The sequence below is a fragment of the Toxorhynchites rutilus genome, chromosome 3, assembly GCF_029784135.1.
Source record: "Toxorhynchites rutilus septentrionalis strain SRP chromosome 3, ASM2978413v1, whole genome shotgun sequence".
Taxonomy (NCBI): Eukaryota; Metazoa; Arthropoda; class Insecta; order Diptera; family Culicidae; genus Toxorhynchites; species Toxorhynchites rutilus.
In genome coordinates this window covers 35,501,758-35,520,546 of record NC_073746.1, presented here as the reverse complement: position 1 = coordinate 35,520,546, position 18,789 = coordinate 35,501,758, and the positions used below count along the sequence as shown (strand labels likewise).

The 18,789-nt window shown below is 35.4% G+C and overlaps 1 protein-coding gene across 22 annotated transcripts in view; it reads left to right on the top strand.

Annotated features, from left to right (window-relative positions):
• The window catches only part of LOC129775918 (dachshund homolog 2), a 108,276-nt gene extending 93,607 nt beyond the window's left edge, over positions 1-14,669 (top strand). For all 22 annotated transcript variants that reach the window (XM_055781173.1, XM_055781172.1, XM_055781171.1 and 19 more), the window contains one exon: positions 12,645-14,669. In XM_055781173.1, coding sequence (XP_055637148.1) covers positions 12,645-12,775 — 131 coding nt within the window. In that variant the 3' untranslated portion in view covers positions 12,776-14,669. The remainder of the gene's footprint in view (positions 1-12,644) is intronic.
• Positions 14,670-18,789: the final 4,120 nt, after the last annotated feature.

Here is an 18,789-nt window from a genome sequence, read left to right as displayed (position 1 = left end):
TACAGAACCCTAATGACGCTTACGTACTAATTATAATTACAAACTTATTAGCTAATACGAGTGTTTGCTATTGAAGTGATGTATCGCTACTTAAGTACTGTACGAGATATACAGAAATCAAAACAAATACTGTGCCTATTGAATATTCGACACATACTCGCCAATGGCTCATGATAACCTTAGTTCGTGCGTGACAACGGTATTTGGAGAAAGTTGTGAGACATCAGATTTCTTTGCTGAATGTTGAAATTCACAAGCTGTAAAAGTTCTGAGCAATCAATGTGCGACAGTAACAGGTCGAAATGTTTTCTTTAGGTATCCTGAGAAGGAAAACCTGTTAAATTGATTGGACCGACTAAATATTCATAAATACAGGTTCTTTTTTCAGTCGCCAATCCAATCACGACCGCGGACAGTTACATATTGGAAACCTGAGAAGGTAACCGAGAGAACTCTTTTAAACCAATCAGTGATGTATTGTGTTATTTATTGTGCGTACTCATTATCGAATTCCAAACGCGACGGCCGATACACCGGAAAAGGCAACGAAGAGAACTCCTATAAAATCCTAAAAAACTACCGACCCGATGATATATTCAATTACACATCACGGGTTCGTTTCATAGAACTCCAATCGAGCGGCGGAATAAAAGAATAAAGAATGGAAAAATGAATGAATGAAAGAATGGAACAATGAAAGAATGGAACAATGAAAGAATGAAAAAGTGAACGAATGAAAAAAATGAATAATTAAACATTTGAAGTAGTAAAAACCTAAAGAATTGAAAAATTAAAATTTTAAAGATTCAAAGAGTATAGGAGTTAAGGTATTAACAAATTGAATAATTGAAAAATTAAAAGATAAACAAATCAAGAAATAATTTAAATAAGATGTGTATGAAAAAAATTAATCTGGCACCAACACTCCAAATTTGGGGATATGAGAAACTTCCCCTTCTATCATATTCATCTATCAGCAATGGTTATGGTTTAAACGATCTGCAAATGATCCTATTCTGGGCAGCATTTCAACAACAAAAAACAATAGAGGAATGAAACAGAATTCCTTGCTTTAGCCTGCATTCAAACATTACAGTAAACTGTCTCGCTAACAATATATAATTTTTTTATTCCTGTTCTTTACTATTTAAAATCTTGAAAAAAAAATTCAAAAATAATAATAATAGTATTAATGATTATTTACATTTTCTTCGACTATTCCCAGTTCTGAATGTGAATATATCATGCTATTCGGATAAAATATTCTTCATTTTTAATCAGGAGCAGGGAGTTCATAGTTTTGTTTCATACAGAGAAAAATTTTCTAGAAGGAATATTAGTTTAAATTATCTATGTTACACTTCCTTCAAATGAAATATTCTCTTTCTCAATAAAATTATTATTACCAAGGTATGATTGTTAATTCGTTCTGGAAGGTCAGTTAAACAAGGACAGACCTTCACATAACAACTAATGAGCACAATCTATGATAATAACCGAAGGTTGACGTGGGACTACCGTTGGTTTAGTAAACATTTGTATTGTATTGATTAAATTATCGATTGAATGAAACAATTTTCGAATTCAATTGAATTCAAAATATTTGCTTCGTGAGTAAAAAGGTTGAACAGTTGCCATGTAAGATCAATTAATGCATTGTAATAGATTATGTTCTTCGTTACAAGTAAATTTTATGACCGTCCTTTTATGTTTGATATGATGCCTAGGACTACCAAAACATGTGAACGGAAGAATTGCCAAAAGATAATTGTATTTTACACTAGCTGACCCGAGGAACTTCGTCCGGCCCAAAATAGATTTTTTGATTTGAATACTTTCAACCATCCACGTTTTCTTACTAAGTGAACGTTAGTGAGTCCAATCACTGAACTCTTCATTGATTGATTACCCTTTGACCCTTTACAATTTCCTTTTACTATAAATTGTCTAGTACTTCTACAAAAATTCGTCCTTATAATATAAAATTATTTTCAGACACAATTCTCGTTCAAGATTCTTCAAACATTTGGAAATAACATGTTTCTCCGTTACATGGAATACATGTTTGATATAGAGAATATTACAAAATAAAGACAGCTCAAATCGGACCATTCCTTCCTCGGGTTTAGGGCACACCAACACATTTAGCCTTCCATTTATGTTTATATAGATAGAAGATATAGGAATGCGTTTTTCCGTCTGAAAATCCTTTTCCACTTTCGAACAAAAATCAATTTCGTTAGCGCCAACACCAACATCAAATGGACTAACAACGCTTATAATGATGTAACTTTGGAACATGTGGGAATTCAATTTTCCGAATTTTCCGACCTTCTTTCAGAGTTTTCCGAAAATTTTCCGGTTTTTCTCTCCACTATATTGATCTACGGGAAGAGACGAATACAACAAAATAAAGAAGGCTAAAATCGGACCATCCCTTCTTCGGGTTTTCCGCTTACCAACAGATTTTGCCTTACATTTTTATTTATATAGATTTCCCTCTGAAATTATTGCATCTCTCATGTTTACGTAGATCTCGAACCGCGAAAGATAATTCACCTCTAGTATCAGAAACACATTTTCATATGAACAAAAATATCCCCGTGTTGCATGCATTGCAAAGTGGATTCCCCCAGGCACATGGATTTTGAAGTTCATGTTAGGGAAACTCGGTGGGGACAAAAATACCCCCAACTTGCATGTAAATTTGCAAAGCGAATTCCCACAGGTACATTGATTTTGAAGTCTGTGTTGGAGAAACCGTAAATTGGCAGTTAGGGTGTTTGGATAACGCTTGACATTTTACAGTTATTCAATTGTTTATCTCATGGAAAATAACACTTTATTAATTGTGATAGACGCTTAGAAATATTTCCTATCAATTGATGCAAACATCTTTCCGATCTATTAAGTGCTACACTCTGTCCAACTTATATAAGACCATGATCTTGCTGCTTTGTGTCATTGTATACAAACAATGCTTCAATTTATATTCTAGTGTGTAGGTATTGGTGACTACCATACACTGCATGATTTTCATATGAGAGTGTGCAAGCGCTGAGCGTATTTTCAACTATCAAGTTTCTATAAGACCAGAAGAAACCAAAGCGATGCATTTCACCAAGAAAATTTTAGTATCAGAGAAATTTCTCGTCGGATTGGATGATCCCATCAAGTAGCGCTCAATTATTCAGCGAATCCTCAAGGATACGGTAAGAAGGAGAGAGCTCCACGTAAATCGAAGCTCTCTGACCGGGATAAGCGGGAGATAGCTAGAACAGGTTCGAATACCTCAAAATCGCATGTGCAAATGAAGCAATATTTCAACTACTCAACTGCTCGGGTGACAATTCGTCAAATTTTGGTAAAAAATCCTTACATAAAGAGGGCTTAAAAGGTTAAAGCTCCTCATCTTACACCATCTCACATCGGAAGACGTCTGAGTATTGTCAAAGCTCACATGAACCGACAGTGGGGCATGGTATGTTGTGACAAAGAATGTTTCCAAAAGAATACATTTTGCTATATACCATAACTAAAAGTTCTTCAACGTATAGGTTATCTTCACTGACGAAAAAAAGTTCAAAATGATGGTCCTCATGGTTTCAACGAGTACTGTCGTGTTTTACGGAAAAAGGAACAGTATTTTTCAACCAGGAATTTTGGTGGAGACTCGTATATGGTTTGGGCGGAATTCTGTGCAACCGGAAAGCTCAAGATAGCTTTCACATCATTCAAGGATTACACACATGTTCTGGAATCCTCTCTCTTACCGTTTTTGCGTGGATATAGTCACAAAAAATTCACATCCCAGCAAAACAATGCAACTATTCATACCAGGAAGTAAACTAAGCAATGGATTAAGAACCAAAAACTAATTTTTTTAGACTGACCGGCTCGCTCTTAGGGGGGGGGATCCTTGTACGCCGAATCTATACTAAGAGAAAACTTTACACCATGATTGAAGAGCTCATGGTCGCAAATTCGTAAAAATGAAAAAATATCGAGAAATCCGTTCAGCAGAACTTGTGTAAATAGTATTCCAACACGAATTTTCAAGGTTATTAGTCGAATTGGCAAGGTTACCAATTATTAACATGTAAATCAGCCGATCGTTTTGGATTTTTCATTGATAATACTTATGAATTTTTAAGTGGTCTTATATAAACTGGACAGCTGAAATTATCATATTTAAGCACAATAAATAATGAAACAACAAGCAACGAAATTGATGTTGAATATATTTTATTTCAAGCATTCAACAATGTATGAAATTCTAACTGTTTGTGTTGCAACGAAATAGAATCAGGGTGGTCTTATAGAAGTTGGACAGAGTGCACGTGTTTTATTCTTCCAAGAAACAGCAAGTAATAATTTTCAATCAAATTTAAAGAATTTAGAATAGCCTTTGGGCCCACTAACCTGGTAGAGAGTAAACTGCCTCACAAACATAGATTTTAACTCAAGATGACGCGCAATATCCTACACACCTCTAACGATAGTGTCCCTGCTCTATTATAGTAATGATGAAGCGAGAAATATATCATTACTGTCCGTAATAACGATTTTGTAATAATATAACAATGTCGTAATAACGACATTGTTATTGCCTTTCTGATGAAGTAATGTCATTATTATTTATCGTGTAAGAAACCCTTAAGGTGAAGGTGGAAGCTAGCCATTTTAAGTAGTATAGGTAAACCCACGTGTAAAAATAAGGTAATAGGTAATAGGTAAATAGATCAATTCACTTATCAGACTGTGTGGCGCTTCATTGACACGAGTCTTTGAATACATTTGAAAAAAAAATAACAATTCAATACTAAAGTAAAATGTATGAACGATATGTTCCGATGAACAATTGCAAATGTGGGGCTTAGAATGAAAGGGGTGTAAGTGATTTGATCGATTTCTCTACATCGACTCTCTCTTTTGGTCATAGCTTAGCTGCAAATACATTCCCAGCTGTATTTGACAATGTGGAAGATTGGTCAGAACCTCACCTATCAGATTCTATAGCGAACTTAAATTGGAACGTTTTTGCAATTGAGTTATTAACTAACAAAAAAGTTGATGAAGAGAAATCGATCAAGTCACTCACACCCCTTGCATTCTAAGCCCCTCAAATATAAATATATATAGAAGGTGCATTTGCATATGAAGTTAAATTCTGATTATACGCGAGCGTAACATGAGAAAATTCATAACACATGCGAATTGGGGCTCTTTTGATATTATTTAACAAGTTCTTCCACATAGTAACTCGATGTTGATAATTCCTTAATATTTTCCTTCGTTGATCGTATTGTTTTCACATGTTCATGTTGGAGAGCCTTAATCCTTCTCTTCGTTGGCCGAGGCATTTTGATTGAATGTAATACTTTTCTGTTTACTGTTTTTGGAAGCATAGGCAGCCGTGGCAATATTCCGAGCTCTGCAATACAATTTTCTTACCCAATGTTAAAGTTGCTAAAACTTACATTATAAACCCATTAAACGTAAAAATAATAATTGTATTGATATCAACACAATTTTATTCTATTGATTTTCATGACATGAAACGCTATGACTCAGGAATAACAATTTATTAAGTGGTTTTTATATCTGTTTCCATGATGTTGTCTGGCATCAGTGTCGAAAAAATAACGATGCTTTCACCAATACAAACAAAACCATTGTCGAAGATTGAAAAATGAAAATTCAACTTTCAGAGCACTAGCTCGAGTTTTACGACGTTTTTCACTATACATTGCGACGGCAGATGAAAATTTAATATCTTGTGAGTAATCGATTAGAGTTTGGTTGATATTACTTGATGAGAAGTGTGCGAAAACCATCATTTTCTTCACACTGTTTCGAAAAATTATTGATTTTCGGGCGAGGGGTGAGGGAGGGAGATAAAAGAAATGAGCGCCATTGTGGCATCCATTTGTGGCTAGCTTCCACCTTCACCTTAATCACTCAGAACAATTGTTCTTTCAATTTTCAACAAAATGAATCCTGCTAATAAAGGGGTCCATTCCGGTCAGGTTTTGAATGACTGGGAAAACATGTTTTTCCAACTAATTCTGCAAGTATGCCAATGATACTTAATATATATTTCTACTTGATGTGCTTATGAGACATACTCTCGAACTAGGTTTGATGCCAAAGAATAGCAGAAAAACAAATGAATAAAATCTTTCGAAGTGTGTTCATTTAAAATTTTCATAGCAGTCAATTTTATTAGCATTTCAAAGAATGTATGATAAGAAGCGCATATGTTAGAGGCGAGTGAAACTGATCATTGAAATCTAATACCATTTGAAAGTCACGTAGTTTGGCTTCGGCGTTGTTCGCACTTGGTCGTGGAGAAACCAGAACAAAGGAAGAAGCTGAGTTGTCAACCTTCCAGTTTTTCCTGGATATTGCCATTTTTTTAAGCTTGCCAACGATACAGTCAAAGGCAAAAAAATCTCCAGTTTTCTTTGCTGTTTTATATTTTTATCCAGCTTTTTTATTTTTTCGTCAATTTAAAGATTTTACTTTACAAAGTTATAATCCTACTCCCCTGCACTCACATCACATCGAAAACCTTTATGACGTATATAGTTTACGTATATTTTTCTCTATCTCCATTTTGTCCAACTTCTATAAGACCACCCTGATTATATTTAGTTGCAACACAAGCAGTTAGAATTTCAACAAGATACATTCATACATTGTTGAATGTTTAGAATAAAGTATATTCACGTCAATTTCGTTCAAAAAATTGTTTGTTTATTTATTGTGCTCAAATATGACAATTTCAGCTGTCAAGTTTCTATAAGACCATTTCAAAATTCATTTGTATTGTCAATGAAAAATTCTAAACTATTGCCTGATTTACAAGTCAATAATTGGCAACCTTGCCTTTTTGAGGTAAAAACCTGGAAAATTCGTGTTGGCATACTATTTACCAAATTTTTCTGAACAGATTTTTCGATATTTTTCCATTTTTCCAAAATTACGACCTTCAGCTCTTCAATCGTGTTGTACCGCTTTCCTTCAGTGTAAATTCTGCGTACAAGGATCCCCCTTAGATTTTCAACAGGATTGAAGACTGGAGAGCGAACTAGTCAGTCCAAAAAATTAAGTTTTTTGTCCTTAATCCATTGGTTAGTTTCCTTGCTGGTATGAATAGTAGCATTATTTTGCTGGAATGTGAATTTTTTGTGACGATATCCACGCAAAAACGGTAGGAGAGAGGATTTCAGAACATGTGTATTCCTTGAATGATGTGAAAGCAAACTTGTGCTTTCCGGTTGCACAGAATCCCGCCCAAACCATGCACGAGCCTCCACCAAAATTCTTGGTTTAAAAATACTGTTCCTCCTTCCGTAAATCACGCCAGTACCCGTTGAAACCATCAGGACCATCCAAAATGGACTTTTTTCGTCACTGAAGATAACCTAGCAAAGTTAAAAGTAAAAAAATAATAAAAGAACTATTGATTACGGTATATAGCAAAATGTATTCTTTGAGAACGTTCTTTGTCGTTTTATCCATGGTTATTTCGCAAAGAAAAAAAAATGGCTTAACCCCTGAGTCTAATTAATCTAAAATTTATGATTTTCGGATTTCAGACAGAACACAGCGCAATGCCGTCAACGCAAATTGAATGAATAAACATTGAGGATAGCGTTCTGAGATGCATTTAATTCAAAAACCGTATGAGAATATGCAATGTTCTTCACATATTCAAAATTTGAACTGCATGCATTTGAAAAAAGTCTGGCGTTTCTGCATATTATTTCGCGCTTGATTTCGTTTTTGAGTTCATTCATCTTTATGGGATCGCATTTCCATCTGCGACTCGCTTCATAAACACAATGAAAAATTTGGATGGATGAAATGAACCACCATTGCCTAATCCCAAAGCTGGTTTCTACCCGAAGAGCGTCATACTCTGTGTCTGGTGGGATTGGGAAGGAATTCTGTATTATGAGTATCTACGAACAGAAAATATAGTAAAAAAGTTAAACAATTTGACGATTTGACGATGTTTTTTCTATTTCACTAACCACTCGCTTTCCTCTCCCACGAGCAATTTAGTTGCCTACATACGGGCGTAGGCACACATTACGAGTCGATACGTGTTATTAATTATTGTCCTTTTGCCGATAATAGGCTTTGATCAGTTGGCAGATTCAATGTAGGGATGATCTTGGAAGATGGTTTTACTCTATTATCCCCAAAGTTCCATCAATTCGGGCTCAATTCACACCTTTATCGTGTAGGTCTTGCTACTAACAATTCATGTAATTGTGGTCCAAGATGTCATAATATCGATCATGTTGTTTAGTTATGTAAAAAATGCAATTATGTTAAATACATTGGCTGCTGATTTAGAAGTTCGAAAGGGTACACTCCCACATATCAAACTATGATAGCTTGAGTAGTCGCGATCTTAATATTATGTTCCACATATGTCTTCCTTAACCCATTACTGCCCAGGTGTACAAGAACTTGATCCAAATGGCATGAAACTTTCTAGTCCATCTAGGTTTGTCCCGAAACGGGGGGAAACGCGATATTTTGGTTTGGAGTTCTTCGGAAGTTGAGATATCTGACGTATGAAATTTCATACACTAAGCCGATACAGTATCAAAAATGGAAATCATTTGAATATCAAACAAAACGGTTTTATTTCATTAAATTCAACTTCAACAACCATTTTCATGGTTTATTAGCACTTTCGTGTACTGCCGTTCTACGCATAATTGTCCCACGGTTCATAGGGATTGCATAGAACATAGTACAGTTATGCGTAGAACGGCAGTGTATCGGATTTAGTATCACTGAGTATGGTACCGGAAAAAGCACTCCGAAGGGTGCAAACCCACATCACACTTCAAGCAAATATACGCTGTACATCGGTTGCAATTCGCACACCTTCGTTAGGTACCAGTTGGATTCGTATCTATGAAATGATTTATTCCGTCAAACCTAACAGCCGATGACTTCGAGTCATCGCATGAACTCGATCCTTGCTGGATTTATGTCACTCATTCGAATTTAAGGTCATTTTTTTCCCAGTGTTTGGCTCTGCGCTTCTTGCTGCTGCCCGAGGAACATTATTGTGATTGGCCTCGTTCAATGTTGCTCTCGATATTCACTTGTTTGCCAAAACCGGAAGGGCCGTCCTCCGAGTCACTATCTCTAGCATCCACATCGCTGTCTCCACCGCTTGAGAGCACGATGACAAAGTCAATATCATTTGTTGACACTAGATTTTCGAATGCGTCTTCGTTCAAATCAATCAGATAAATGTACAGCTCCTCCGGATTATCGGGAAGCTGATATATCCTATTGAGAAAAGAATATACAGTAGTTGCACAGCGTATGAAATTTCATACGCTCAAAAGTAAACATAGATTTTTTTGCGGCTTAAGATTTTTTTTCGGATTTTTTTATAGATATCATTTTTTTACACTCGTCTAGTAGTGTTGTGTCACAGATTTGAGCAATTTCGAATCCTTTAAGAGGCAAAACTTTAATAAATTTATGTATACTTTTGCGACTCCATTTAACTCGAACTTTGCAAGCTTCAATACACAACAAAACAACAAAAATGACACTGACACAAAAAACACTCTTAAATTGTCATGATGTATCATTTAAATAACAGTTTTTCAAAAACGGGCATTTTTGCGTATTAAATTGGGTACTAAAGGGTTAAGGTGACCGCACTCTCTTTGTTGGAAGGTCAAATATTTGAAACTTTTTGACAGATAAAGTTTGGTTTGAAATTTGTACAAACACTGTTTTGTTTGCCACTCCTTAATTATCAACAGTGGCAAACAATGTCAAACTAGAGCATGGAAAAATTTGACTGAAATATTTAAGGTAAGCTAATCATGTACCGACAGGTTCGAAGAACAGACCAAAAAAATAGTTCATGCATCCAATAACTGAAGTGCTTCCCAAAAGAACAATCTTGGCCATAGAATACTCAATATACGTCACCTGGCTATGAAGTTATTACAACCCTCTACAAACAATGTTCCGGAGAACGTGGCAACGAAGGAGAAAATGCTATTTTTATCTATAATTTATTTTTGTAAACATAGATTTATTTGACTTAGGTTTATATTTATGTAGATTCTAATTATTCAGACTTGTGTTTAAACATGATAAATGATGACTCCTTGTCTTCCTCTGCATGATTGAATAAACAGAAGAAAAGGGTAGTAATGGCTTAAATGGTATTTTTGTATACATTTATGGACAGAATGTGGTTCCGGATTCTACCACGTTGTCTTATCTAACCTGTTTGAAGGATACAAGTTCATACAGGAAACGGTTTTTTCAGGGCTTCTATTTGATGTATCAAAAAAAAATTACAGATTTTGAGCAATGAAAAAACTCTATTATAATTTAATTACTACACAATCAGAGCCCTATTTCAAAATCCCGTCCGTGCCCCTAGGCGCAGAACTATCAACTTTTTTTCTCAAAAATTGACGCGAACTTTTCGGACAACCCAATATGAGCTATTCTGATCTCTTACTGATTTAAAAAAAATAGTTGGCAACCCTGATCCAAGTAGTTTTTCAGTGACTCAATGGGCCTGATCACGAACGTCACTTCACGGTGAAAGTGAAAGGAAGGGTATACAAATTGCATACGAATCATCTCGTTTTCACCGTGAGGTGACGTTCATGATCAGGCCCAATATCTTACCAAATTACATCTTCAACGCTTCCAAAAACGTCAATCTCAAAGGAATGATTTACAAATTATACAAATTTTATTTCGTAAAACGGCAACAGAAAATCCGAACTTAATCGGTTGCTTGACAGCGGAAAAAATCTTCACCTTCAACTTACAATCGAAGAACATTGCTCTCACTGCTGAAAAAAGCTACATTTTCCTTCAATGGCAATTGATTTTAAGAGAAGAATATTGAAAAAAACATTCTGGCTTTGAAGCTGGTTCCAGCAAAACTGCTGTCAGATAGTGTTTCACTTACACGTATACCAAACGTTTCACGAATTTCAATTGAACTAAGAGCGCCTGCTTTGCAGGGACTAACCAGCCTGAAAGGCTGACAGATATACGAACGAACGCCTACTATTTCACGATCTGATTTGCTGCACTCTTCCAATTTTTCCCGTCGTATAAACCTTTCTTGGGCGGAAACGAACACAACGAAAAGCCAACTCAAATCGGATGTTCTGTTTTCACCAAAAAATCCGATCCGTTGTAACAAAAAAATGCATCATATTTGCTACTGCTGATATAATTCGAATAATTGTTATTCAGCTTCTTTGTTCCTTTCTTACAATTGATTAGCGGCATAAATTGCTTCTTGTACTGAATACTCCTCACCGCTACGACGCCACTTTCAAATACTTCTAGCTGGCTAATGAATCACTAAGGGGTGGACCTTGCGATACAGTTTTCGCTTTTCCTGACGAACTGAACACCTAGTGTTATGCAAAAATTTGTGCGAAATTCTCGCGGTTTAATACAAAAGCCGCCTCAACTTGCTATATTGTCAGTGACGATGATGATGTTTTGAATTATTGAAGAGAAAAAATTTGCAAAACTAGAGTCGAATGAACTGTATGAGTTTGAATTATCCAGCAACTACAAAAAAAAAACAACTTACACTAAACTATCGGCCTTTAGAAAAATGCGATATGTGTGAGGCACATCAGCAGAAAACATTGGGCTCTAGAGTCATTCTTTTTGCAATAAAATCTAAAATTTAGACTAAAATTGCGGTTTATAATTCTTCATAAACATTTGTTATTCTGTAGTAACTTTTCCAATCAAGATGAAATACCACATACCCATATCGAACGAATTCAAGGGGTTAATACCAAGCTAACAGATTCGAATAATACTCTCTGGCATTTTTTTAATCACAATTTTAAACATAAAGAACATGTCACGTGGTACGTAATGTAAATTCTCCTCTAACAAGTTACAAGTCACTTCGCTCCATACCATTTAAGAATATCCCTAGTGGCCCCATTCAATTTAATCTTGCAATTGTCTTAATCGTTCCCCGACCTGTCAGCGAAGAAAAAGAAGGAACAATAAAGTTGCTGTACATTATTCCACCTATTCCAAAGTTCACAGTATAAAATTTTATGCTGGTTAACTGATGTTTTGCAGATTTCATCCTTCGTCTCTACAAATCAGTCCCTCAGCTATTTCGTTTTCGGATAAAATCATCCCCCCACTCTGTTTTTTCTTTCTGGCTGCTCTTCATCTCTGAAACAAAATTGCCATTCGTGCGGTATGTCTTTCGAGATAAAAATGAATATTTAAATCAGATTACCATCAAGAGAGTGTTTTCGTTTTCTCCGTTTTGCTACGGTAGAAATACAAAAAGGAAAATTTGATTTTTATAACTGCCAGGAGCTGATTTTTTCCCTCCGCCTTTGAAGCTTCTTCCTCCGCCAGGTGTCATTTGCATTCGCGCGCACTCTCTCTCTCTCTCTCTCTCTCAAAAAAAAAATGGCAAGAAATAAACGCTTTCCCTCGAGGCGACATGAGTGGAAAAGTTTTGAAGAAATCCTTTTCCACCGCCATGGAAATCATCCCCCGCGCTAATGTTTGTGGTGTTTAATTTTTCTCATTTTCTTTTTTTTCTGTGTGTTTCCTTTCAGAATCCTTGGCTCAAGAGTTGGAACTCGAGCGCAAAGTGCGACAACAGGCGGCCGAAGGCGAAGTCAAGGGTCCACTCCAAGATCGCTCCAATTACTACAAAAACTCCGTACTGTACAGCAGTGCCACTTAGTTCCAGCAATTATGGCTAATCTTTTCATCGCTCTCGACAGCACTCACTATGCTCCTCGCAGCAGCAATTGCGCTGCGTCGAACCGCTGCTGCTGCTGCTGCTGCTGCCGGCCACTGTTTGCTACTATTTCCACCACCAGAACTCGGTGGAACAATGTATGTGCAATTATACTCCAAGCAAAGGATATAGGCGAAAACACACACCGTTTTTGATATCATAGAAGAAAGAGGAGAAATGAAAAAAAAACCCGATTGAATCACGTGCAGTAAACCCATTTCAGAAGCCGCTTTCGCTATTTATTCCAATTTGCTTCTCTGATTGGACTGAGGCGAGAAGGTGAACATTTCATACGAACCGAGAAAAATGAGCAAAAATCTTTGAACTGAGACTAGGATTTTAATGATAGACGAACATGTATTTATTTAACTCTGAATGGAAAATTTTTAACAGTGAAAAAAAAACTAAAAATAAAAAGAAACGGTCAAACTTAGTGATAAGTTTTACTACGCACTATAATCGAATCAAAAACCGAGAAAAAAAAACAAGGTAATAACCATTTCCAGAGTAGTATAGAATGTGATCTCAAAACAGAAACAAAACACAACACAGTCTCAATATAATCACTCTGATAATTTATCTCACAAACAGTAAAGCAGCAAAGGCATCAAAAAAGTGTAATTTATTTGTGGTTAATCGATGTTAAGTAGGTGAATACTAAGCAACCGCGTGAAGGAGGGGGAGAAAACATTTTTAGTACAACTAACCTAGCACAAATATATTTTATTTCTTTTTTCGTTCATCTCTCAGTCGTCATAAATTGTGAACATACACAAGTAAAGCCGATAGATTTGTAAAATAGAATAAACAAAATGGTTCAGTTTGATCTGTCAGCCATATATTTTGTAAAAGTTCATAGTGATTAAACCATGTCTGTAAACATAGAAGCGTTTTCTTGCGAACGAAACCGTACTGTAATTCATATGAAAAATGAAAAAAAAAAACGTATTATCAAATGAAACCATATTTAAGACAACATAGGAATCGTGAATGAAGTACTAATTTCGTGTTTTTGAAAAAGAAAAAAATAGAAATGTAAAACGAGCACAACACTTACACCCAAACACACACACAAATACACGTCGTGAAAATACTTAGTATTTTTCCGGGTTGATTTCTTCCAGATAATCTGTGTTTATATTTAAGTATTAGTGAAGGAAAACCAGTGATAGTGGACATAAATGTAAAAATATACAAATCATCTCGGGAAACAAACTTATTTGAGAAACGTAATTTCGTTACTTTTAACAATATCATTATTACCGATAAGTAGCTTCATTGTAAACTTAATTTTTTTTTTGTACAAAGAATCAATTGCGTCAAGCACAACTACACGACGACGTCTTTAATGAATTTCCCTTCCGCATTTAAATCTGAACCAAAATAGGGTGCAAGTTGTCCTGACTTATTTATTATATTTTTTGACACCAACAGACAAACCAACACACAAAAAACGCTATTTATCAAGCATAATATTGTATCTATAAATATATACATAAAGTATGAATAAAAAAAATGTAATAGAAACATTCGAAGTAACATAATTGGCAAGATCACGCGCGGTAATATACACGTTAAATTATTCGCAACGAATAATTTTTGTTTTTCTATGTAATTAAGGGCTTATTGTTAATGGTGAGAAACAAGTGGACAAATACAGCAGTACACAGAAAAAGAAGGCAACAGCAAAAGAATAAAAAAAAGAGTAAAAAAAAAACAACCGACGAGTCATATGACACAACATTTTTTTAAAAATGATTACGCATAGTAAGTATGATTACATAACAACAAAACTGCTGTAACTTGAAATGCTCTGTGCTATAAGAAAGATCAAATAAAATACCAAAAAATATCTAAACGCATGGTTTTAGTGTGGATATCACATCAAAATCGAAAATTAAAAAAATAGATCGAAGGAAAGCATGTCTTCATTCGAAACCGACTTTCGAATTTTCCTAAAATATTGTTTTATATACTCTGTATTAAACTTGTTCTTTGAACATTCGGCCATACCGCAACTGTATTCCTGAAGGATTGGGGTCTCGTTTTCTTGAAGAACCTAAACTTTGGTGGTCAGAAATTAGATTTCTCATGTCTCTAGCCACATTTTATCCCCCAAGATACTAACACCGAAGGCATACTAATATCTTTCAATGAAGCTATGCTCCTGATTCAAGACAATTTTAAATACGGTCATCGTTTTTCAGGTTCTCATAAACATGCATTGATAGTCTGTTCCGAAATGTTCCTTCTATCTTTCCTCAACCATTCGAAGCCTTCCCACCATAACTGTTTACTGATGGTTCATGCCGATAATACACTAGATCCACTGGATTATAATTTTCAGATACGTTGTTCCATGTGAGTTTTTCTGTTATTGCTCAAGCTTTAAAGACAATATTAGCGACGAGAGTGACGCAACAATTTAAGGACTGTAGTTGAATCTGTCATTTTCCCTCTGTTGGTAGATGCATTTATTTATGTTGACCTCAGCTGTATGACACCCGCCATGTTTTTGGTGCCAACATCTCAAACATCAAAAGTATTTGTTTTCTTCAAAACAGCGATCCGCGTTGGCGCCATTGTGCTTCGTTCACTAGTTTCAGGGGAGCGACAACGTATAGCTGATTTTCAGTCGGAATGAACGTTTTCAAAATTAAAATTATGAATGAAAATAAGATTTTCCATATCAAATTTGTGTTCTATTTGAATTAAAAACATTTTTGTTTGCAGTTGGTGAAAAAGTCTCATACGAAAACTGTTTATGAAGACAATTCTATACTATAATAAAAAAAATCAGCAACAATTTTGAAATTGTATAGCCATATGGTTGAATGAAAGTCAGAAATACGTGTTTCAAGTAATTAAATAACATGATATGAAAAATTTCATTCAAATTTTAAAATTTAAAAACCGGCTTCGTGTCTTCTAATCTAATAGAGATTACACCAAAGAGTTTGGGACACAAATTTTGGCCCTAATTTGAAGTCGCCACCAGACGTCGACACCATCGCGAATTACCAATTTACCACCATCTGACATATCGTGATGTCGATGATGAACTTTTACATCAGAGGGATAGTGAGATATGCGATGACGGTAGGTAGAGTGAGATAGCGATAATCGTGCCATACACCTGGTTGACTTTCTCTTGGGTCTTTGGTTGGAGAAACGCGAGAATCCAAAATCCAGTAAGCACACACTCACACAATGATTTTGTTCACAACGATGCTGACAGTTCAGTATAGTTGTATTGGTGAACCCGAGTGCTAACCCGTGAAACATCTCAGTGTGAAATCAAGGCGCGTAGAAGTATATCCTAAGATGGGCCAACTTGCTAAAACCACTCTTCAGCCATCTTGGAAGTCTACTGTGTTTTGTTTGTAAACAAAACACAATACGCTTGTGCTGTCTCTTTCACACTTCAAGGAAAAAAATCCCCTTCTGCTTTCTTCTGTACTGTTTTCATATACCGCTCCCCTAACCAACTTAGTGACGAAACGGCCTCACCTAGTACCATAGACTTGTGTGAAACTAAGGCGTCGTGCACAAATTACGTAACGCGATAAGTGGGGGGAGGGGGGTCGAGGTTGCGTTACTTTCTGTGTATTAGAGATAGGAAATTGCGTTACGTAATGGGGGGGAGGGGTCCAAAATCCGGATTTTTAGCGTTACGTAATTTGTGCACGACGCCTAACAGCTTTCGGGGCGAACCTAGTGCGACACTAGGTTGAAACTGAGTGAATAAAAAAACATTTTGACAGCAGTTAGTGTGGCACTGGTGTTGAAACTGAACAAAAACGACTTCGCTATTAATTTATACCACTGTTTCGAGATTCACTTTTCTTCGATAAGTTCCAATAATTGTTTTTAAACGAAATTCTTGATTTTATTGTCTGAGATTTTGAAGACTGTAAAGCTGTAAAGTTCAGCTTACTTACATCGATTTTTAATAAAAATCTTTGAGATTAGATTCACACAGTGATATATTTTAAGAGTTTAAGCGGGAAAACATCCAGATAATGCAAATAAAATCTGGAGAATCCAAAAAGCTTCCCAGAAAATGTTGAAGAAGAATCAATGAATTGATTACAAACCGTTACAAATCGTGTGTCTAATGTCATGCTTTTTCTGTCCACGTGGTATGTGGACAGCCTCTTATCTATCTATCTATCTATATATATATATATATATATATATATATATATATATATATATATATATATATATATATATATATATATATATATATATATATATATATAAATTGATTTCTGTCTGTCTGTCTGATTCTTATGGACTCGGAAACTACTGAACCGATCAAAATGAAAATTGGTATGTAGGAGTTTTTGGGACCGGGGAAGGTTTTGGTGATAGTTTGAGACCCTTCCCCCCTCTTTAAGGGGGGGCTTTCATACAAGTTAAACACAAAATTCTACATTACTCGAGAATTAATCAAGCAAATGAAACCAAATTTGGCATATGAAAGTTTTAGGATGCAGCAAATGTTTTTACGGTGGTTAGATCCCTGCAAACATTAAATCGTATAATTTTGCACGTGCCAAGTCTTACAAGAAATCCGAATAAATCATAATCGCATATAATATCAATCAAAGTATGTATCGTGTATATTTGAAATCGCATAAAATGTAAAAACTCAATTTTATATACCATTATCAAATTAAGTCGCATATCGGTATAATAAACATCAATTTTATGATGTACATTGTCGTAAAATATATTTAATCCGCATTATATGCGTATATTACGCTGATGCAGTTTGTGTGTCGTATAAGCGTATAATTTAAATCGATTCAGTACTGTAGAAAATCGTGTTGCATGCTGAAGAAAATCATGAAACAGTAAATCATATTAGATCCTAATAAAGGACATATTACATCATATTGAAATGTCAATGAAATGCTGATGCACTCGAAAGTTTTAACCGCTGTTGAATTAAATTGCAGATAGCCGCGCGAGATAGCTGGTGGATGATAACCCAGACGACCGGAGTTCGAACCCATATCGGAGCAGTTTTCACCAAACATCAATCTGTGTCATTTTAAACATTCATATTCCACTCCCAACACAAGTCAATCAAACAATTATTATTTCTACAAACATAAATACATAAATACTCATATATAAAAATGGCGATTCGTGAGGCTATAATAAACATTTCACGAAAATATTTTGCGCCATTTGTTTTTTTTTTCGATGTCTGTAATAAATCGTATATGAGTATGGTAAAAGTCGCTATTATAGCCGGTCAAAGTTGCATATTCATCCAAACAAATTCGGTAAGCATTTGCCATGTATGTATATGGCCTCCACTTTTGCATGCATATGTCAGTTAGGCGCATTATATGCCAACCAAATTTTAGGTCATATGATGTTATATATACGCTTGTTATGCGATTTAATGTTTGCTGGGATACTTCTCCCCCTCTCTAAAGGAGGGTTGCCATACAAATGAAACACACATTTCTGCATTACTCGAGGATTGATCAAGCAAATGAAACCATATTAGGCATATTAAGATTTTAGGGTGCAATAAATGTTTTACGGTGGTAAGATACTCCTTCCCTCTCTCTTAGGGGGGGCTGCCATACAAATAAAACACAAATTTCTGCATTACGCAAGAATTAATCAAACAAATGAAACCAAATTAAGCATATTGAGGTTTTAGGGTGTAATAAATGTTTCTAGGATGGTTAAACTCTCCACCCCTCTCTCTAAGGGGGGGCTGCCATACAAATGAAACACAAATTTCTGTATTACTCGAGAATTGATCAAGCAAGTAAAACCAAATTAGGCATATGGAGGTTTTAGGGGACACGAAACGTTTCTATGGTGAATCAACATTTCTCCTTCCTCTCTAAGGGGAGCCTACCATACATATGAAACACAAATTTCTGCATAACTCGAAAGTTAATCAATCAAATGGAGCCAAATTT